General features: G+C 37.3%; 1 protein-coding gene and 1 long non-coding RNA gene across 4 annotated transcripts in view; one reads left to right on the top strand and one right to left on the bottom strand.

Moving 5' to 3' along the window:
- On the bottom strand, positions 1–14,143 carry prkchb (protein kinase C, eta, b). 2 transcript variants are annotated; one of them, XM_043237030.1, is made up of 14 exons: positions 13,584–14,141; positions 11,042–11,105; positions 10,487–10,643; positions 10,352–10,386; positions 10,155–10,234; positions 9,928–10,057; positions 9,709–9,839; positions 9,460–9,606; positions 8,131–8,304; positions 5,954–6,108; positions 2,000–2,138; positions 1,715–1,903; positions 818–961; positions 1–604 (listed from the first exon to the last, which is right to left on the bottom strand). In XM_043237030.1, the coding sequence occupies exons 1-14, from the start codon at positions 13,923–13,925 to the stop codon at positions 464–466; spliced, it is 2,028 nt and encodes a 675-aa protein (XP_043092965.1). In that variant the 5' UTR covers positions 13,926–14,141; the 3' UTR covers positions 1–463. The 2 variants fall into 2 exon arrangements, 1 of the variants encoding a protein (XP_043092965.1); XR_006250655.1 differs by lacking the exon at positions 1–604 and having other exon boundaries at positions 822–961; positions 1,058–1,903; positions 13,584–14,143.
- LOC122342883 overlaps positions 11,363–20,797 on the top strand; it is a 13,828-nt gene continuing 4,393 nt past the window's right edge. For both annotated transcript variants that reach the window (XR_006250658.1, XR_006250659.1), the window contains exons 1-2: positions 11,363–12,119; positions 20,414–20,748. This is a non-coding gene — a long non-coding RNA (uncharacterized LOC122342883). The remainder of the gene's footprint in view (positions 12,120–20,413; positions 20,749–20,797) is intronic.

Below are 20,797 nucleotides of genomic sequence, written 5' to 3' on the forward strand. Positions count from 1 at the left end.
GCCTGTTACAAAAGGATTTTCCAAGTTTATAATTTACACTTTAGTTAGAATTACTTTACAACACATCACATAACAACCTGTTACACTGAATTAACAGCTCAATGTAAAAAATATACATTTGTTTCCATGCTTACTAAAGAGCTGTAAGATATTATTACGCTACTTGTAACACAAATAATATACGACATAGACTTTGCGTGCATTTATACAGATAAAACCATTTCAAAAAGCATCCGTTCGTTTCGGGAAATCATTATTTCCTTCTAGTCATTGCCATTACGAATAATCCTTTGGTCTGGATGGTCCTGTGGAGTATATTGTATTGCCTTCGTCCAGTTTGAATCTTGTCTATGTTCTTGACAGACTTGGCAAAACGTTTGTCAACAGAACGTACCACGTCAAGTTTGATAAGAGGAGTTAATTAACAATCTATTTCTGTAAAATAAATAATCTACAGCGGTTGTTAGTGCAGCTCTGGAGCGGTGTAGGTGAAGTCTTTAAAATCGTCCTGGTGGAAAGGAAAAAGGCTGTCCTCTATGGGTGTAAGACAGGGTTCCTCTTGAGTGAAGTCAGGGTCAAAATTGTTTACATCCTCAATAGAATCCTGCGAAAAAAACGAAACAAAACATTATTTTTTAAACAATATATTCACACATATTAGCAATTATTTTATGTTTATCAGTGTACTATAATGAAATGACTAAAAAAGGTAAGTAAAAACAGGTCCCAAATATTCAATATAGATACAATCAGTATCAGTCAAACAAATATCGCACAATACACGCGGTATAACAGAGAAGAGGCGACGTAGGCTTACTATTCGAGGTGTGAAAGGCGGTGCAATCTCTCGTCTGTTCAGCTTCTCCCAGTCCAGTCCTGTGAAGAACCGGTGTGTAGTGATGGCCTCTTCTCCATCTCTCTCCATGCAGCCCAGCCGACACGCCGGGTCTCTGGTGAGTAACTATGTAGAGAATTAACAGAAATCATCATCATCTATAGCTTTTGAACAGAGAGCTACAGTATCTTGTCTTCACAATGGTGTAGAAAGTTTGCTTACTGCACAGATCACCGACTCGAGCCCTTGGAAACAGGTTTATTAGGGATTTTACTCCACTAATGCGAGAAGACCTCTACTCAATCACATGACGTTAATCCTTCTACCATGACACAGCTCTTTAACCCTTAATGGGGTACAATGGAGCTTATGTAACGAGGCACAAAGGACAGAGACAGCTTGTGATCCTGACATCCTGGGCCTTTTGAGGAATGAAACAGCATGCTCTCCGCAGCAGATCAGCCTCATGTTTACTGGTGCTTACATAGCGCCGGCCAAAACCCACAGAAAAGTCTCTCGGCTGCATTAGCCAAGAAACATGGTTACTTGAAGCTCTTAAATGAAGCCAGATTTGAGTTTTTTTTCTGGTGGGTAAAGCTGAAGACCAAGTCATGTTTCGGCATGAAATGCCACTGAGTAGTTTTGATATAAATGTTTTGGCAATGAGTGATCAGAACAGAAGAGGAAGAGGATTGTTTAATAAGACGTCACTGCCAGGAAAGTCACAGATTTCCCAACACAGCTGCCTGAGAGTCAATGTAGACAAAAAGACAAACGTACTTGCTACTGTGTTTACATATGAAGCTATAATCTAGCTACAAGTGAGCTACAAGTGTCTTCATTGCTCTGGTTAAATAGATTAAATAGATCTAGACTCACTCCTCTAAGGATGTCCTCCGCCTCGTTGCTGAGCCAAGATGAATAAATGATCTCATCTTTGAGGATGCACTCAAACAACTCGTCCTCAGTCTCTGCTTCAAATGGAGCATGGCCGGACAGCATCTCGTAAAGAAGCACACCCAGAGCCCACCAGTCCACTGATACTCCATAGGGGTCCTCCAGGATGATCTGAGAGAGACCCAGCATAAAACAGCCATGCAGGAAAAAAACACACTCCCGCATTTAAGCACATCTTCTCTTAAATGATGTTTTAGTGACGCTCACCTCGGGTGCAATATAATCGGGAGTCCCACAGAAGGTACTAGTGAGTTTTCCCTCACGTATACCCTCTTTGCACATGCCAAAATCTGCCAGTTTGCAGTGGCCATCTCTGTCCAGGAGAATATTGTCCAGTTTGAGGTCTCTTTAATAGAAAAACAAAACAAGATGAAATTTTGTATGACTATGACATAAACAAAACAGGATGATTGTGTGTATATATTATGTATAAATAAATACACACATATACATTTAAAAAAATATTTACTTATATTTTATAAAATAAATTATAAAATGAATCATAAATGTTTACTTAGATATAAGCATTTGTATTTATATATACATAATATGTGTGTAGTGCATATTTTTTATGTAAATTAACTTTTATACTTTATTTTCGATGCAATTTATTTAAACATTTAAAAAAAGTTGAAATCATTGCTTCACAGCACTATTAAGTGATCCTAAATTCTACAAAATGTATTATTTGAAAACAAACTGAAGTAAGCTGAAGAAATAAAATACAAAAGCACTTAACAAAATTATTCAAATGTTAACTAAAATGGAAATATAAGTACCACAAGTAAGTGGTAATGTATTTTACATATTCCTTGCACCTTGAATATATGAGTGTTTGGGTTATAAATATAAAATGTATTCATTTATTTATTTATTAATACATTTATTTATAAATTCTGCTGAAATGATGTAAACATGTTAAAATGCATTCTGTGGCAGCTAAAATAAATGATTGAATGCTTTAAATAGCCAAAATATTTCATAAATGGACCGAAGGATTTGTTACATTTTATGAATGACAGGTATTACAACTCATGTGTGCTTAAGCATTCATTCATCAATAACAAGTGGAACAGCCTGTAGTAGCACAAAAAATGTAAACAAAATATTGCAAACACATCATGCTAAATAACAAATGGGGTTCAGAGAGTTCAAATAGTATTCACACACAATGACAAAATAAGCATGTACTGCAAATGCGTGCATGCTTGACACAAGGGTGAAGAGTAAGGGAATTCAAGAAGGGTTCAGTCTCCTGTCATCAGAGACAGAGAAACAATATCGATCCCTTGGAAAGGAGAGTGACGGCATGTAAACTGGACTAACAGTCTGCCATGGTTAAAGTTTCCCAAGGAAATTTGGTCTGATTTCATTAGAGCACAATTAACACAAGAGACATTGAGAGGTGACCTCTTTACTATGTTGTTAAAGCGCGTGACTCTGCCACATCATCTGGTAAACAACAAAGAACAGAGTGTTTTAAAGCAAACACTCTCACTACTTTTTTCAGGAAGGTTATTAATACATCAGTGTATGGGCAACACTAAACAGGCATTTTTGTCTGAAGCATTCATGAAATTGATTCAGTCAAATAATAAAGGAATTTCCCTTGTAAATCTGAAAGGATATTGGCAGGTAAGGAAAACAAACTATTACGAAGGAAAAAATTCAGCTCACAACCTTAGAAAGCTTGGAAAGAAAAATCAATATATGCGGTTTGGTCATGTTTCTTGAATGGCAAATCAACATATTAGTGCAATTTCTGAAGGATCATGGATTTCTGAAGGATGCTGGAAGTTCGGTTTAAAAAAATACATTTTGTGTCATCTTATTTTATGGCAAAGTTTATTTTGTTTTGTGAATCAAGTGAATGGGACAAATGGGAGAAAGACAAGAAAAATCTAAATCTCTAATAAGATACCTTAACTTGCTGTACTTTATGCCTAATGAACAAGAACAGAGACATGCAGAGCCTCACGCTCGCAGTGTCGGAGAGCTGGCGCTGGCGAAAGTAACAGCGTGGCAGACTCACCAGCCTGGCCATAAACCACAACCCAAGTCTGCAGCTGGAGAACTGGCAGAACTTTTTCAGGCTCTGTAAAAATGAACAAGTCTCTCTTCTGCCCAATCATCAGTGACGTAACCGCATACTTTCTTCTCTGCGTAAAACAACCCAAGTCTCTTGCAATGAAGCAACAAAAGTTTTTGAGCACCAAATATTCTGGTTAAAAAATAAACGGTTCGTTGTCACCGACTGCCTCGTGTTTAGTGTGGCAAAATATAGCACAACTGTGCTCACAGCGACCCCAGTCTGATTCCCATCTGGTGGTCCTTCATCACCTGTTGTTTTCTCACAAGAAACATCCACATATTTGTGAACATATTTGTGCTTGATCTGTGCATATTTCTCTAATTTAACTGGAGAAAGCAATGTTACAAATAGGGGTCTCAAAATGGATTTGTTTAATATAAACATACAGCTTTTCACTTCAGAAGGTGTTTTTGATTGTCTGGAATTACGTGGATTGCTTGTGGATTATTGTGATTTTTTTTAACTGACGGCACCCATTCACTGCAGAGGATCAAACTACATCTACAACCAGGATGGCCCGAGGATAGTCTGTGAGCTACCGAACAAACCTATCGTCTATGAAAACCCATAGATATTAAGCTGGATATGTGTGATATGTGTGTCAACGTCAGTTTTCAAATCTCCCAGCATATTAAAAATGTTTTGAAATCACGCAATATTCTTTTAATAATAGTGCGAAAATAACATTTTGTTAACATTTAAACATGTTAACATTTTGTAAAAAGGAATAAAAGGTGTCTATGCCTCTAGTGTTCTTTAGGAAACCGCAGCGATATGTACTTATAAGTACGTATTTTGTGTCTTGCTAAAAAGTGCACCTAGGTATGTTTACGCCATGAGACCATGTAGTTCATTTCTGATAAACCACATGTACTTTAAAAACAGTGGAACAGTGGAGGTCAATAAAACAAGCCTCTGGGTACAACCTGCTGAAGCGATACCAAAACACTAAAGACATTAATGATCGCTTCTGTCATGTGCTGTGCGATGTGTTTGAATGGACCCGGTATAGTCCAGTCTTCAGATTAGAGCAGAGCCAGATTAGAAGGCATTACAGCAGCATCTAATATAGGATCAAGGCTAAGTAAGGTAAAGTGTACAGGAACAGCTTGATGACTCAGAGGTCAACGAATCGTTGTACTGCTAAATTATAAAAAGCCTGTGTTACAGGCGGACCTGCAAAATCGATGCTGAAATGTTTTATTGGGCACGATGAAAGTCATTTTTAATATGTATTTGGAATAATCCCAGTGTATGCTATACTGTACTTTGTGACAAACAAAGTCATGTGATAAATTCAGAGCAGTGCACAGGCAGCTCTCTCTCTCTTTCTCCCTCCCTCGTGCTCTCCGTTTTCCTGAGTAAACAGCTTATGTAATAATAGCTCCATTGCATGAAGGGCAGGGCTATAACATCAGATCATGTCCTCACTCAAAATGTCCCCAAAGTCCTCTTGCTCTACAACACTGCCATCTTTCCCAAGACTTTTTTATCGTTCTTAAGCTTCGCTTTACAGAAGCGTTATAATTACCCTAAAATAATTAGCTTTAAAGCCCAATAAAATCAAAAGGAAAGGAAAGAGTGGCCATAAAAGGGGCCGTATGATTGTAAAGAGCACAGGGGGTCAGCAGAGTTCGCCGGCATTCCTGTAAAGGTCTCGCGGGGAAGCTCGTAAATGCCACAAGCCTTATTTGAATGGGAAAGCAGTTTGTCAGATGTGTTTATATTTGGGCTTGGCTCTATTACAGGGTTGATCAGAAAGCTTACTCAGGTAGGCAAAGGTCGTGTGATTACAGCCAGGAAGAGCACAATGTCCCGGCAAGGAAAAGGAAGACTAAGCCAGGGGCGGAGACTGTCTGTAAAGTCTGACTAAGTGTGTCAGGACATGCGCAGAACAAGGTTTCACAGGCATGTCAAAGCAAATATTTGAGGGCAGTGGCATTGCAGTGTAAACATCTGAGGTATTTTCAGATGAACATTCTGAATTTCAAATGGATTTTCTTTTTAAATTAGGAAATGTAATGTAATGTAATGTACATTAAACCCAGGATAACCTCAGTATTCCTCACCTGTAAATGATGCCTTCGGAGTGAAGGAACATAAGGGCCGAAATGATCTCTGCGGCATAAAAGCGTGCTCGTGGCTCGTCAAAGCGCCTGCACTTCTGGATGTGGAACATTAGGTCGCCGCCATTCACAAACTCCATGACAAAGAATAACCGCTCCTGAGAAGATATAGCACAGGTTACCATACGCATGATAAAAGTAAGGGAATATATCATTGTACTCGTTCCAGCAGTTGTGCAGTATAAAACACTGCCAATCAAAATAAAGACTGCGATCAAAATCTGTCAAAAATACAAAAACAAAAAACTAATTTTGTGAAATATTATTGTGACATAACTTATAATAAGTTATGTAATATATTTTAATATATAATTGATATCTGTGAAGCAAAGCTGAATTTTCAGCATCATTTCTTCAGTCTTCAATGATTTCTGAAGGATCGTGCGACACTCTAATTAATAGTGATACTTTTATTGGGATTCTTCTTTTATTTGAAACAAATGCGTTATTAGAATAAATGTAAAAAGAGTGTTAAGAGCCAGTAACAATTTATATTGTTAGGAGAAAAAAAGAAAAAAAGGATCAAATCAGCATATTAGAATGATTTCTGAAGGATCATTTGATACTGAAGAATGGCTGATGGGTTTTTTTTCTTTATTTTTCATCAAATATATACAGCCTTTGTTTGCTCACGTTGCTGCTCCATCTGTTCGATACAGTAATCTTTTGATCAATTTAATATGTCCTTGTTAAATCAAAGCATCACCTTCTCTCTCTCCCCCTTTCTGTGCAGAGGTTTATATGGTGTATTAGGACACAAACGTGTATAATGCCATAAGGTGTTACACAGTGAGCATGGTTTATGAGGACACTTCCTGTGACCTTGTGAACCAAATGACTTTCAAAAACATACTGTTAAACTGTTTTTTTGTTTTGTTTAAAATCTAAAAATGCGTAAAGTTTATTGCGAGGGTTATGTTTAAGATAAGGGGATAAAACTTGTATAGTATAAAAACTATCATGCCTATGGGGAGTCCCGTAAACCAAATTCAAATATGTATAAGAGAGAGAGAGAGAGAGAGAGAGAGAGAGAGACAGAGAAAGTTGTAGTGTTTCAGGTCAGGAGGCGTACAACGTGTAAGTCAACAGAAAACTTGCATCACTTCCCTTTAGCTATCCTCCCACACTTTCACAGAGTTGCTCTGGTATGCAGGCCATACTTCTCCTCAGCAGGATGTGAATACTGTTGTTCTGTACAACTCTAAGCAAGAGGCTCCATCTACTGTTTACGTTTGGTATTGCAGTAGCAATCATTCATTTAGATTTTTTTTATGCTTCCATAAAGGGCAGTGATCTTAAAACATCTATAAACACTGCATTAATACGAGCATATGCATTGATCAATAGCATGTATATTAATGAATATAAAGTAGCATTTGATATCACTTTCCGTAACTTTTTCTGTTCATTAACCGACTGCTATTCAGCTGTCAGGTAACATTCTTATGAAAAATACAATTAGTTTCAGTACACTAAAAGGTAAAATCCAAGGCATTTCAGGAATTTAAGCACATTTTGTTGATATGATGTCAAGGGGGTTTTGTCAAACGGCATTGTGTTTCCTGGTCGAGTGAGGGACATTCAAGAGTGTGCAGTCAACAAATTCTTTTCCCCCGGTTTGTCAGACAGCATGGAAGTCATAGTAACAGGAATCTCTGCTGCTACGTCTAGTGTGATTTGTTCTGGGCTCACATTACAGATTATCTACCCGATAACACAAACACATCTAGTTCACCCCTGACCGACTATCAGCTGTTTCAGCAGAAGGCAACTCAAAGAAAGCGCCATCTAAGAATGAATTTACACAATTAGGACTCACACAGATTTCAAAGTGCCCTATAAGAAAATTAATCTGTAGAAGATAATCTGTAGTAACTTTCTGCACAGACATTAACTGTTAAGTTACACTGAAACCTGAAACACAACCCAGTGCGATGTGTAATTCAAAATATGGCTAAAACAAAAAATAAATGCACAAAATAATCATGTCAACGCCTTGAGAGCTTACTTAAAATAACCTGTAATAACCAGAGCTCAATTTTAGGCCAAAAATGTTCATTTTTTACCTCTATACATGATATGAAAAGCTATTTAGCACCATACTATTTGTGGACTCTTACCGCAGTTTGAAAGCAGTAGTAGAGCTGTGTAAGAAATGGATGCTGGTGAGCCAGAGTTAGCACTCTCTTCTCAATCATGGTTGCTTCCACATCATCTTCTTGTAGTATGACATCCTTCTTCAGCATTTTTACAGCAAACACCCTGTGGTCACTTTTTAGGCGAGCCAGCATCACCTACATACACACATATATAATTATAGATTTCTGTGCATTATTGGGGCATGTCTGGTTTACAAGTATGCATTTAAAAATATTGGAATTTGACAGTGAAATTAATTAAGAATCAAATGCAATGAAAGGTATTGTGTTTGTGTAATAAAAACTGTCAAATAACTAAACAAATAACTTTTCACCAAAGAACGGTAATGCACAGTGAGCAAACTGCAAAACTTACAAGTGTATTCTTTTAAAAATAATTGCAACTGCATTTAAAAAAATGGTAATTAATGCTAATTAATGCTAATTAGGAACCAATTGTTACTACTAACTAGTTGCCTTTTAGCATGCCTATTTTTAATATATTGGCTATTTATTAGTGCTTACAAAGCACTGCATGACCATAGTCTACATTCTTTAATTTCCCATTACCTGCACATAATGACTATCTTACTAACTATTAATTAATAAATGCAACTGTTGTAGTTAATAGTGAGACTTGGAACATTAAAGTGGGACCAAAATGTTTTCTTTTTTTAAAAGAATCTATTTGTCTGCATTCACATTGATTAATTTTGACCAGTTATGTTCTCTACTGTCCATTTTTGTCAGTTAGTTCAGTTACTGCCACTTCAAAGTGAAATTTCGAAATTATATGATGGATAAGGGGTTTAGATGTCATTACAGAAACTTTGTAAAATGTATGTAGCCATTGGCCCTCTTAGCTGCTCAAAAACAAAATAAAACCAAACTTTTATTCAAATTCTGCATGGATTATGTGTAGCCCAGAATGCACAAAGAGACAAAAAGCTGCCAAAATTAGTATAATATAGATAAAGCAGATAAGAGAATACGCAAGCAGCTCTGTAAGCACTGAGTGAATTCTGACTAACTTGAATGCAGTGCAATCAGAAATGTTAAAAATCAGCAGCTAGACTATGGCTGCATTGCTCAACACTACAAAAAATGCTGTAAACAAAACGTTTGACACTTTCCAGAGCGCACGTACAAAAATGCAATTTGCAACTGCAAATGCTCTTGCTTTTCATTTGTGGGTGCTTTTCACTGTGTGAGAAAATAACTTTGTGGCTCCAGGGCCTTAGAACAGTGACATTTGCGCGAGTTTCACACTGAATACACGAGTGAGTTGGAAGCCGTGCCAGTATGTCTCACCTTGCCAAAGCTGCCTTTTCCCAGAACCTGCAAGAAACTGAAGTCTTCCAGACCGACTTTAACAGCATCTTCCTCTGACTCTTCGGATGTCGGCTGCACACCTTTAATAGAGTTCTGACACTTTATTCCTGTCATGTGCAGAGAACTCTAAAAAAAATAGAGCAGATGTGTAAGGAAACGCAAAAGAGGAGAAATATCTCGCAGGCAAAACCAAATATTCCCTTTCTGAGACCGTTCTTATGACATTACCTGAGATTTCCTTTTAGAAAGAGTGTTAAGCAATCCGATCTCAGACAATTTGCTGGCCAGCTCAGCACTGTTCACCCCACAGTTAAGTGCAACATTCTGTTCACAGCGTTTGTGGATGTTCATCTTGCAACCTGGATGAATCCACACCACACAGATGAAGAACATTTTCTTGCCCCGTTGTATTTCAATGCACTACAAGTTGAATGAATATGTGCTTACTCTTGCATTGGAGCCCCTGTTTTATCAGGCCGTAAAGCAAAGATCCACAGTGGTTACAATATGTGGGAACTTTGTAGTTGTGCTCCCTAAACTGGTGAGGTAGGTTGATGCTAAAGCCCTGTCTTTGGCCCTGTACACAAAATAATATGTATATGGGAAATTGATCCACAATGTGTCTACATTTTGTCATTTGCATTTACACACACACACAGACACACATTACTTACCTCATTTAAATCTTTCTTCATACGTGTACACTCACTTACAACCAAATCATGACACCTCTTGTGAACCACACAGGCACACACTAGAATAATGAGACAGCTGTGTAAATGTTTATTCTTGTGCATGCAGATTTTGATTTTTGATTTTGTTTTACATATGGGGAATTTATTAATCCGCTAATACTAATAAATAAACTCACCTTGACACTGATAACCTTGCTTTCCAAAAACACCCCTAAGGAATGATTAGATATATGTTTAAAGATTGGCCATAATTGATTCTGATTTGCTGATTGTTTATGAGCATGAAGGTGTGTTTTCAATGCAAGTCTCACCAGATAAAGTTGCTGCAATGGCAACAAAAAGTAGGCTGGGGAAGGAAGGTTGCCATAAACTTGTGTCCATAGACTTGGTGGACCTTTCTTTTCTTCAGAGCTTTTTGCCTTTTTCTTGTAAACTTTTTATGAGGTTTCAGTCCATTCACAGCTTCATCTGAAATTTATGGCAACACGTAGTAAGCACAATTAAATTGCTTACTAAATTAAGCATAAAGTTAAAGAGCTTGTGTATCATATAAAGAACAAACAATACAGAAAAATCTCTGTTAAGAGACAGAAAGTGATCAAAAAGTGATCATTTCCTTCCTCATTCCCAGTCTAAACAAAAGATAATACACCACGTTTCAATTATAATTTTCAAATATAACTAATTAGCATAAACATTCTAATTAATAATAATAGTAAGTCTTCATGGCAGACAAATCAGCATTACTATTTTAAAATTAAATAGCTTTAACTACACAGAACAAAAATGTCATGCAATAATAATTAAAAACGTTTAAAAATATATAATATAAAAATATCCGTAGTTATCAAAAAGAAAAAGCTAACCATCTGTAAAGGAGCCGGTGAGAGAGATGGAGATATACACACTTCCCTCTGGTTCCAGATTCACCTGGAAGATATATTCAGGAAGATATATTAAGTGACATAACACTTTAAAAGCTCACAAAACTACTTCAAATGCTGACAATATGAAAATATATCACTTTTAACAAAAGCTTCTAACATTTAGTAGGCCTGATGTATAAAGGACACACTTTATTTCCTTAAACATATAAACTAAAAGCTATATATATTTAAATTATTAAATATTTAAATATTTTACATTTTAGTTTGTGATGTAATTATATTGCATGTAAATATATTGTGTTAGCACGACGACATATTTAAATAATAATAATAATAAGTAATTTTTTAAATAAAAAAGCACCATACTATTGACTGAGCTGCTGACACATTTAGGTAAATGGAAATGTTTTTAGAGTGAAGGATGTGGCTACTATATGATGTGGTTACAACTTAATAAACAACAGCATAAAATAAAATGGCGTGAGCTCTTATTAAGAGTGAAAGCTTATTTGGCCTAATGTATAACACAACATATTACAACATCCATATTTAACTGCATATAATAGAATCGTATCTCTAGCTCATCACACTAACCTTCTAGCACAGTCTCTTAGTCATTCTATCTTACCATCTAAGTCATTCTCTCAGTTATTATCATTTAGCTGGCCCTGCCATGTGGGAGGAATTCCTGTAACACGAGGCAAGACAAGGAAAGCAGGACGAGCTGGTTCAGGGAGTCAAGTCCACAGCACGCACCACCAAACACAACAAGCACTTCAGGGATCGGAAGGTGCAAGCATTGACCCAACCACCTCAACAGTATATAAAAATCAACCTAGCATCTGATTAAACTCTTTTTTAAAAACATACATATAAAACACACTATAGGTTGCTCTGAACCCGTACGTGATATGGATGTGGACATCCTAACAAGATGTCAGTTTACATTCTGATAACTACTGCAAGTAACACACGTGGATGTACAACACAGGAGAGGTTATAAGGGGCAACAAGAGGAATCCAGCTAGTTTGGTCGAGCAGCATGTCTGCACTGGAGGTACGTGAGAGAACCACATTTGCAAAATAAACTGCACATTTTCTGCAACCTGTAACGAAAAGGGGACCAAGAGGAATATTCTAAACCTCTAATACCATCCTGAGGCCTAAAGGAAATATGAAAAATTACATTATCATGTTTGGTGTCACACCGATGTCAGAAAATGTTAATGTGTGATCTTTAAACATGTTTTGGCATGAAACATAACCTTGAGCACCCTAACCATCAGATTTCAAGACTTTAAAAAAAGAAAACTATAACAGGGACTCAGTTGATCTGATTTTATCACTTGGACTGAAGCAAAAGCAGAACACGATCAAACCACACATCCCCGGTTACCCTATAGATGCGAGAGAATGTAACGCTCTGAAAGTTTCCGTGCTGCATGGTGGGGTGCAGCATGTGGTTTTGAGCACAGCCTAGTTATTGCACAAATGAAAGCGACAGGACCCTTTTACAAGAACCCTGACAGGCCTGTAGTCAGGAAACTAAAAGTGCAAAAAACAGAGGTCAGTGGTTTATCCGCATCTTTATTATTTTCAATTTTGCCTGTAAATGTACATCAGAGTTTTTATATCAAACGTAAAAGATATGAAATTTAAGGCAGGGGTAGTTGGGATTGCAATATGTGATTTCTTTTCATAAAAAACCCTAAAAACTAAAAAAAAAAAAACACTACACATAAGTAATAAGAATTCACAACAGAGCAAGCGGGGTTGCCAGGTTTTCTCAGCAAAACCCACCCAATAGACCAAAACTAGCCCAATTGCTTTTCAGGGGATTCCCGGAAAAGTGTTAAATTACACATTTTTTGGAGAGAGGTTCCCCTGATAAAAGCCCCATTCCAGAGCCTAGACACCACGTTACTGGGGTCGCTCAACCCATGTGAAAATATCCTGCAGGAAAAGGGCCAAGTAGCCCAATTCCTCTGGAAAACAGCGAACTTGGCAACACTGATGTCAAGTCAAAAAAAAGTACACACACAAAGAAAAAAAAAAAAAAAACAGTGGTAAAATTAATCATAACTCACTTTGTTTTCTTTTTTTGCACTTTACACTTATAAAACAAATTATTTGGCCTTTCATTAGTCAATATACCACAAAAAATATTTCACCAAACACCAAAGTGTTATCATATCGACATTTCCACCTCAAAATGAATGATCATAAAACCCCTGTAATATTGGCCGGCTGCATAGAGTAGCCACTATATTAACTAGATAGTTTACAAACATTAAAATTCATCAATAAGACTTGTCAACCTCAAGCTGTTCCGATCATTGTTTCTTTTGTAGAATTGAATGTCAGAAATGTCATTAATGGGTGTACTATATCTTTAAGACGGTTTCTTAAAACCGACTAGCAATTAGCCGAGGGTTATTAAACTCTGATTTAAATGAGAGCAGTCTGCTTTTTACTAGTGTAAGCAGTCGGTGCAGCAGACGTGTACACAGCGCAAACTCACCCATCCTTCAAACGTTTGTCTTGGGTTTGACGACGTTATCAGCTCATCGAGCTGGATTCTGTAATTGGCGACAAAGTTGTCGTATCCTATAGGAGTGTTGTGGAAAACGGCCAGCTCCAGCTCTTTGCCGTTTGTAATGTACGGGCAGAATTCATCGTTGAAGGTCGGTTTGTTGGTTTTCGATTTTGTGGCGGTCTGTCCAACTTTCAGATTATCGATTTTAACAACGACATACGGATCCAGGACGATTTTCTTGTGAAAAGTGTGGCGAGTCGAATACGTTGTTGGTTTTAAATCCACCGCCTCCCCGATACGCAGCCTCAGATATCCGTTGAATTTCATATTGTCGCAATATTTAAATTCGATGCACACACACACAAACAAAAAAAATGAATAAATGAAATCAAAACAGTCATATGGAGAAAAAAACGAGCTAACACCAACTCATAATGAAGAACAAAACAACACGTTCAAATAAACGCAGAGACGTTTTGTAGCATAGTCATTAAAACTAAAAGAGCAAACCAAAGAGAGCAGGAAATGCTCTCTCTCTCTCTCTCTCTCTCTCTCTCTCTCTCTCTCTCTCTCTCTCTCTCTCTCTCTCTCTCTCTTTTCATGGGTACATGCCTCATTCCTCATTGTTTGTCATCTCGTATAGAAACTATGCAGACAATGCGAGCATAACAAAGACAAAGCCGATGATTAGACACACCTGTGCTACTTCCCTTACCGACGGGGAATCGGTTCATTTCCAATTCATCACTATTAGGCCTGGAGTAAGTTCAGATAAATAAATGAATCGGATCTATACGTAGCAGGTGCATTAACAGGACTGTGCGCGAGTCAAATATTCCCAAGAAAACGGTGCTGAGATGCATGCATGCAGGCTGTGACATCCGCTAGGACCAGAGGAAAAAAATACTAAATATAGCACCTGCTTTCCCACCAGCCTTGCCCTGGGAATCTCAGCAACTCAGTCTAATATCTGAATCTAAAGTATAATTAATATGTTATATGCCATTAACTAATATACTAAATATATCAAAAGTAAAACTTTCGAAGTAAATATAGAATTTACTTATTCCATATAGAATTTAATATTAATATTTATAATTAGCTTTGAAATAAAATATATTTGAATGTAGCTTTTTAGCTTCCATTTTATATTTTGGCAATTTTGTTATGGCTTTTGCCGTTTTAAATGTCTTTTTTTTTTGTTTGTTTGTTTAAATATTTTTGTCTCTTTTATGCTCATTTAATTATTTGATCACTTTCTTTTCATTTGAAAAGCAGTAGGGCTATGTAGAGTTGTCCAGAAGAGGGCAGTGTTGTGTAACGCTGTATCGTGGCATCAAACATCTCCTCTACCAGGGGCCATCAAAGTTTTAGGACTAGTAGGCTAAGTCGTCTAATATTTTTCTTTAATACCAGTATTTTAAATTTTCTTACATAAAAACATAGATGAAAAACCTTGGCTAACTGCTAGCTGGCCAGACTTGTACTTAAAACAGATAGGGGCGATTTCCTAGAGATTAAACCTAGTCCTAGACTAAAATGGCCATTTAAAGCCGATTAAAAGTGCTTTCTCAGTCATGGTTTTAAATGGTCTCAGACTTAGTGTAGTCCAGATTGTAATCGGCTGATTTCCTGGAGGAAAACTAGATGTACTTCAGGACTAAATTGGGGTTTGAATTAAACCTACGAGCAGACAGGTTTAACTTCAGATTAACGTTGTGTTTCCAGTCTTTATGCATCAAAAGTATCGGTGCCCCTCGAACAAAAAAGCCTGAGAAAATAAATCTGCACTGTTAATCATTTTGATCTTTTATTTAGAATAAAAAACAAGTAAAATGGAAAGAAAGGAAAGTCAAATTATAAAAGAAATGTTTTTCTCTAATGCACATTTGTTCTATACCTTTTAGTTATAGTTTAACAGCTCTGGGTTTTAATGCCTGAAGAGTTGGAGACCATTGTTTTACACAGTATCTCTGCAGACCCCTCAGATTCCCAGCTCCATGCTGATATTCTCAGATCAGTTTTCTAGGGTTCAGGTCAGGGCACTGGGATGGCATAACCTTCATTTTGTGCTCATTGACCCATTTTTTGTATTGATTTCGTCTTTTTGGATCATTGTTTTGTTGGGACATCCAGCCATGGCACTTTATAAGGCTTTCTGACCCCAAGACGCAATTATTTTCTGCAATTATCTGGCTGTGATTCTTGGAGAGTCTTTGGCCACTCAAACTATTCTCATCATGTTGCATTAAGACAATATAGTCACAGACAATATATTTAAGAAGGGGTAAGAACCAGCGGGGCGTAAATGACATGTTTGGTGAAATGGAGATAGATGTATCTAATGAAAGCTCTTAATCAGCTGTTTCTACCATGAGTGTACAAATCTTTATTATAAGCAGCCAAAATCAGTACATAAAATCAGATCAAATAAAAAAAGTAGTTTAGGCTCTCCTGTAAAGTTGGTAAAAAGACATTTACGCCTTTCAAGGTTCACCCCTTGACAGATTTGTAACATTTCCTGTTGATTGAACCCCTTAACGGTAGAAACGTGTTAATGTTGCTGTTGTTTGTGCTATATTCTTGACTTCATATTTTGCTCAACAATCAGTTACTGCGCAACAGAACTATTTTCTTTCTTTCTTTTTCATTGTGATGCACGACAAAGACAATTCGCCTCTTATTTATATTCCCGTGAAACAGGAAGTCATGGCTGGATAGACAACTTGGTGTTCTAAAAAATATAAATATGAACGAGAAAATTGAACTTCAGAGGTTTTACTCATAATAATTCCTAGGATAATTTAAATGCGTTTTAAGAGATCAAATATTAGGAAAAATTAGGAACAAAAATAATAATAATAAACAAAAGATCCAAATTGAAGTGAAGTGACTTGTGGTCAGGTATAGTGAGCCATACTTAGCATTGTGCTCTGCCTTTAACCCATTCAAGTGCACACACAGCGGTGAGAAGTGAACAGGCACACACACACACACACACACACACACACACACACACACACACACACACACACACACACACACACACACACACACACACACTACAGTTGCCCCAACAATACAAAACAGATTTATTTTCACAATCCTCTCTAATCCTAGTTTTAGGGTGCCAATATAATTCTGACTGTGGCTCTCTCTAAAACAGCTGTTTTATGTATAAAATTATTAATAATGATAGTGGTTACAAAACAACAGTTGTCAGAAATCATTTACGTAAGAGTTCATTACAAAGAGATTCCTAGGCTATTGTTTTGCTTGGAATTGCTTCTCAGTTCCATACCAAACCGCCTCATAATCTTAACATAGAAGTTAAGTTTATGCCGTTGGCCCCAGTTAAGATTACAGAGTTTGTAAAAAACTCTTTCAGGCCTTTACAATCTGGCTTTGCAAACTTATGTGATTTATGGAAGCTAATCTTGCTATAGGACTATTAGCAAACTGCATTCAAAATTCTATTTTCATCATTAGTAAATCACAGCTATTATTGCAGTTATAAAATAATTGACATGAGTGAATTATAATAATTGCTACAGCACAGTACATCCCTTCCATGAAACAGCCTTCAGCTCTAGCTATTATCTCAGGTGGTCTGACCCAAATAATCTGGCCCAGTCTACCTCTCTAACTCTTCCCCCAACCATCCAGCCCATCTTGTGAAATTATTTCTTTTGTGGTTACTATAACAATAATAATAATAATAATAACAGCCTGATATCTGCATCAAAGAGTGGGTGGTGCATGTAGCTCCACACACAAAGAGCACTAGATGTCACTGCGAGAAGAAGTGCCCTCAGTTTAAAAATGACACTGAGCCTTCACATGTGCACATGAAAAATGTGCCAAGAACCTAAACTTGACATTTTTATTATATAATGCTTGATAAGCATGCACGCTTTTTCCGTTTACACAATGCAAATTCAAACATTTAAATAAGAAAAAAATGACAGAAAGTCTTATAATATCAGAGACTAAACAAAAAAACCTGCTAATGCATTTGAGGAGAAGACAGTGCGAAAGATATGACATTAAACTAACAAACAAAAAAACTAAATGAAAAATGAAAACACAACACCTGCTTTGCCATCACAGCTCTGCAATGTGAATGTCAGCAAGTGGGCTACTGAGTTTCTATATTGGCAGCCGAACGAGTCAGGCCTCAAACTGTGAATAGCACCTCATTCATCATGCTCCATAAAGAACCCCAGGGAACACGTGCACCATAACCACAGGCATAAAAATAGACACTGCAGATTTACAAAGCCTCTCTCAAACACCTTCATATACATATCCGGGCATATTGATCTGAGGAATCAACTATAGGTTTCTTAAGTGGCATAAGAGCAGACCGTTTAGACTCATGCATGCTTTCTTCTTTAATTGTGCCATATGGGGTCTGAAACCAAACCCGATACTGTGTCTATACTATTACTCACGACAGGAATTTTCCAGTGTATCCACCTGCAAGCTGTCACCCAGTGCCTACATAAAACTGTAAATACTGCATGACTGACATTAGATGATTGTCTAGTGGGCTAAAATACTTAACGCCACATATAAAAACTTGTAGCATTGTTAGTTACTGTTGTATTGCAACAGGCCTGTAATTAACTCTGCGTGTCATTATTATGTGGAAAATGCTGCTTACACTCAGCACCTTCTATTTGTTTCTGTCACACTACAACTTCTTGGCAATGACTCGCAGCATATCACATTAATAGCGAGCCTCTAATACAAAGTGGTCCCATTTTAAAGTTATCGACCCCCTCTATAAGCTCTTCACCAGGTCACCACAATTCACCTTTGAAGGAAGAAAAACAACATGTTAAGGATCCGATTTAGGACATAATGTGGACACGTGTAACCCAAGCTCCCCACTGCTCATTCAGATGATTGAGAGTGGCCAATAAAAGCCTCGTCTATTTTCTACGGTTATTCCTTCAAGGGCAAATAAGCTTGTGCATGTGTACTTTATGTATGTGAGAGAGAGGAAGAATGAGAAAGGTATGATTAAATTAGATATTATTATGAGATTTTGTGCTCAATCAATATACATATTTTGCAGACGCCAAGAAAGAGGTTCATGTCTTATGGACTTCTGCTTTTAGACCCCACACACACACACACACACATACAAACACAGGCACATGCAGTAAGCATGCTGGAAATGGAAACCAGTACTTTAGCAGTGAATTCTCTATCGATATCCATCTCAGTCTGTTTTCAACTTCTAAAGCAAGCGGTAACTCGATTAAATGTATACTTTATAGCCTGTGTTAGCACACAGCCTAGACAATGTGTAACCGTACAACTCAAATCCTCCGTAGGATTTACCATAATAACTGATGTGGACACTCTTTGCAGGAATGTAAGGCTTTGGATACGCAAGGTCTGCAGGCTGACAGACTTATTTTTTAAAGTCTTTACCGTTAGCTACAATTTCCACGCTTGCGAGATGAAGCCGTACGCCTGTGACTGTGGAGCACGTGGGAAACATTTGCCCACTAAGCTCTAATTCAGCCCAGCTGTGCAGACAGACCACTCTGAGGATGAAGCTTCAGCCACTGCTGAATTGATTCTCACCAGAGGGGAGAAACCGAGAGCGGAACGTAATTTTCTAAACCTGGATCTCAATAAGGCTTTCCAGTGAATCCCCCCCCATCCCTCAAGCAGTGCTAATCTTTGTTTGGTCTTGCAGTGAGAGTTGGTGCTTGGTTTAGTGCTCTGCATTGGTTTGTTATTAATCTGAGCACTGCAGCACTGTAAATGGTATTTGATAAATAGACAGAGCATGTTTTATATTAAGGTTATGCCGTAGCTGTATTGAATATTACAAGAGCGCTCAAACCAGAAACATAATAAATCACATGAATAGGCAGTAAATGGAAAAAACATTTTGTGCTGCAAACCAGAGAATTTGTTTTGCTATAGGGGTAGATCAAAAGGTTTGTTAGTGCATACACAGTAAAACAAGTTCACATAATTTTCATATGGGGATTATAAATAAATAATATTAAGCATAATATAATATACTTGCTTCTGTAATGCTGCTTGTTTCTGTGCCAGTCACTATCTGTCAGTTTGTGAATTAGTGGTGGGGATTTTTGGTTTCTCTCTGCAGGTTACGTTGTTTCGCCAATAGGTGGCGACCGAGAGAATCATTTGAATCATTCATTGAGTCGATTCGCTTACAAAGACTGATTCATTCAGGATTTAGAAACGCGCTACTCAGCGGTTCAGCTGTGGCATTTATTTTTTATTATTATACATATTTTATACATTAAACTGTTTATTTGAACTTTTTAAAGTATTTTTAAGTATTGTACTGCTTTATTTTATTACAGGTATTTGTTTTAAAACCATTTATTTTAATCTTTAGCTATTGTATTTAAGTTTTTTTTTTTATCATATTCATAAACAAACATCTAATCACGGTACTGGTCAATTTATACTACCAGGTTTTAAGATATATATCAACTTCACAAAGTAACAGCGGTTTACTATGAGCCCCAGATGGAAAGGCAAATTCCAGTGACAAATTCGTCACGTTAAGGCAGGTAAGCAAGGTGCCTGTTGATTTGCGGTCAGTAAATTTGGCCTGGAGGGCAAGCCTGAGGCTGAACGGCTATTTCTGGGAAGAGAGACCTACAGCTGAGGGACATGTTTAAAATAATCTACGAGCTTGCACCAAAATAAATACTATTCTGAGACCTAATGAGAACACATAATCCTAAAAAAATTCCAAATAAACAATATGGACTGAAGCCAAGACTCATTTTCCGCATCTTTATTCACAGCGTGGGCCAGCAGGTTCAGGAAATCTCTCGGAAAGCCATGAGTATTAGTATCCAGGCCTCGACCGGATGCCCCAAAGCTCAGGGTTCAAGCTTCATCCCGTTCTTCCCTCTCCCAGAGCTGAGGACGGGGGAAAGGAAAGAGCATTTCTTTTGCATTTATATATATTTTTTTTAAATTCACTTTGTTTGCTGTTATTGATACCATACACGTATTTTTATATTTACACAGCAATCCCCACTCTACCCTCATAAACTACGTATCATCCATGAGCCTTAAGCTTTCACAACACAGCACAGCGTCCCTCAGGGATGTTTTACTCCAGGTCTCGGCAAAGGTAATCCCCGGCCTTAGACAACAAGTAGTCCTCTTACACTGTCCCATTC

Source organism: Puntigrus tetrazona, chromosome 4 (genome assembly GCF_018831695.1).
Source record: "Puntigrus tetrazona isolate hp1 chromosome 4, ASM1883169v1, whole genome shotgun sequence".
Classification (NCBI taxonomy): Eukaryota; Metazoa; Chordata; class Actinopteri; order Cypriniformes; family Cyprinidae; genus Puntigrus; species Puntigrus tetrazona.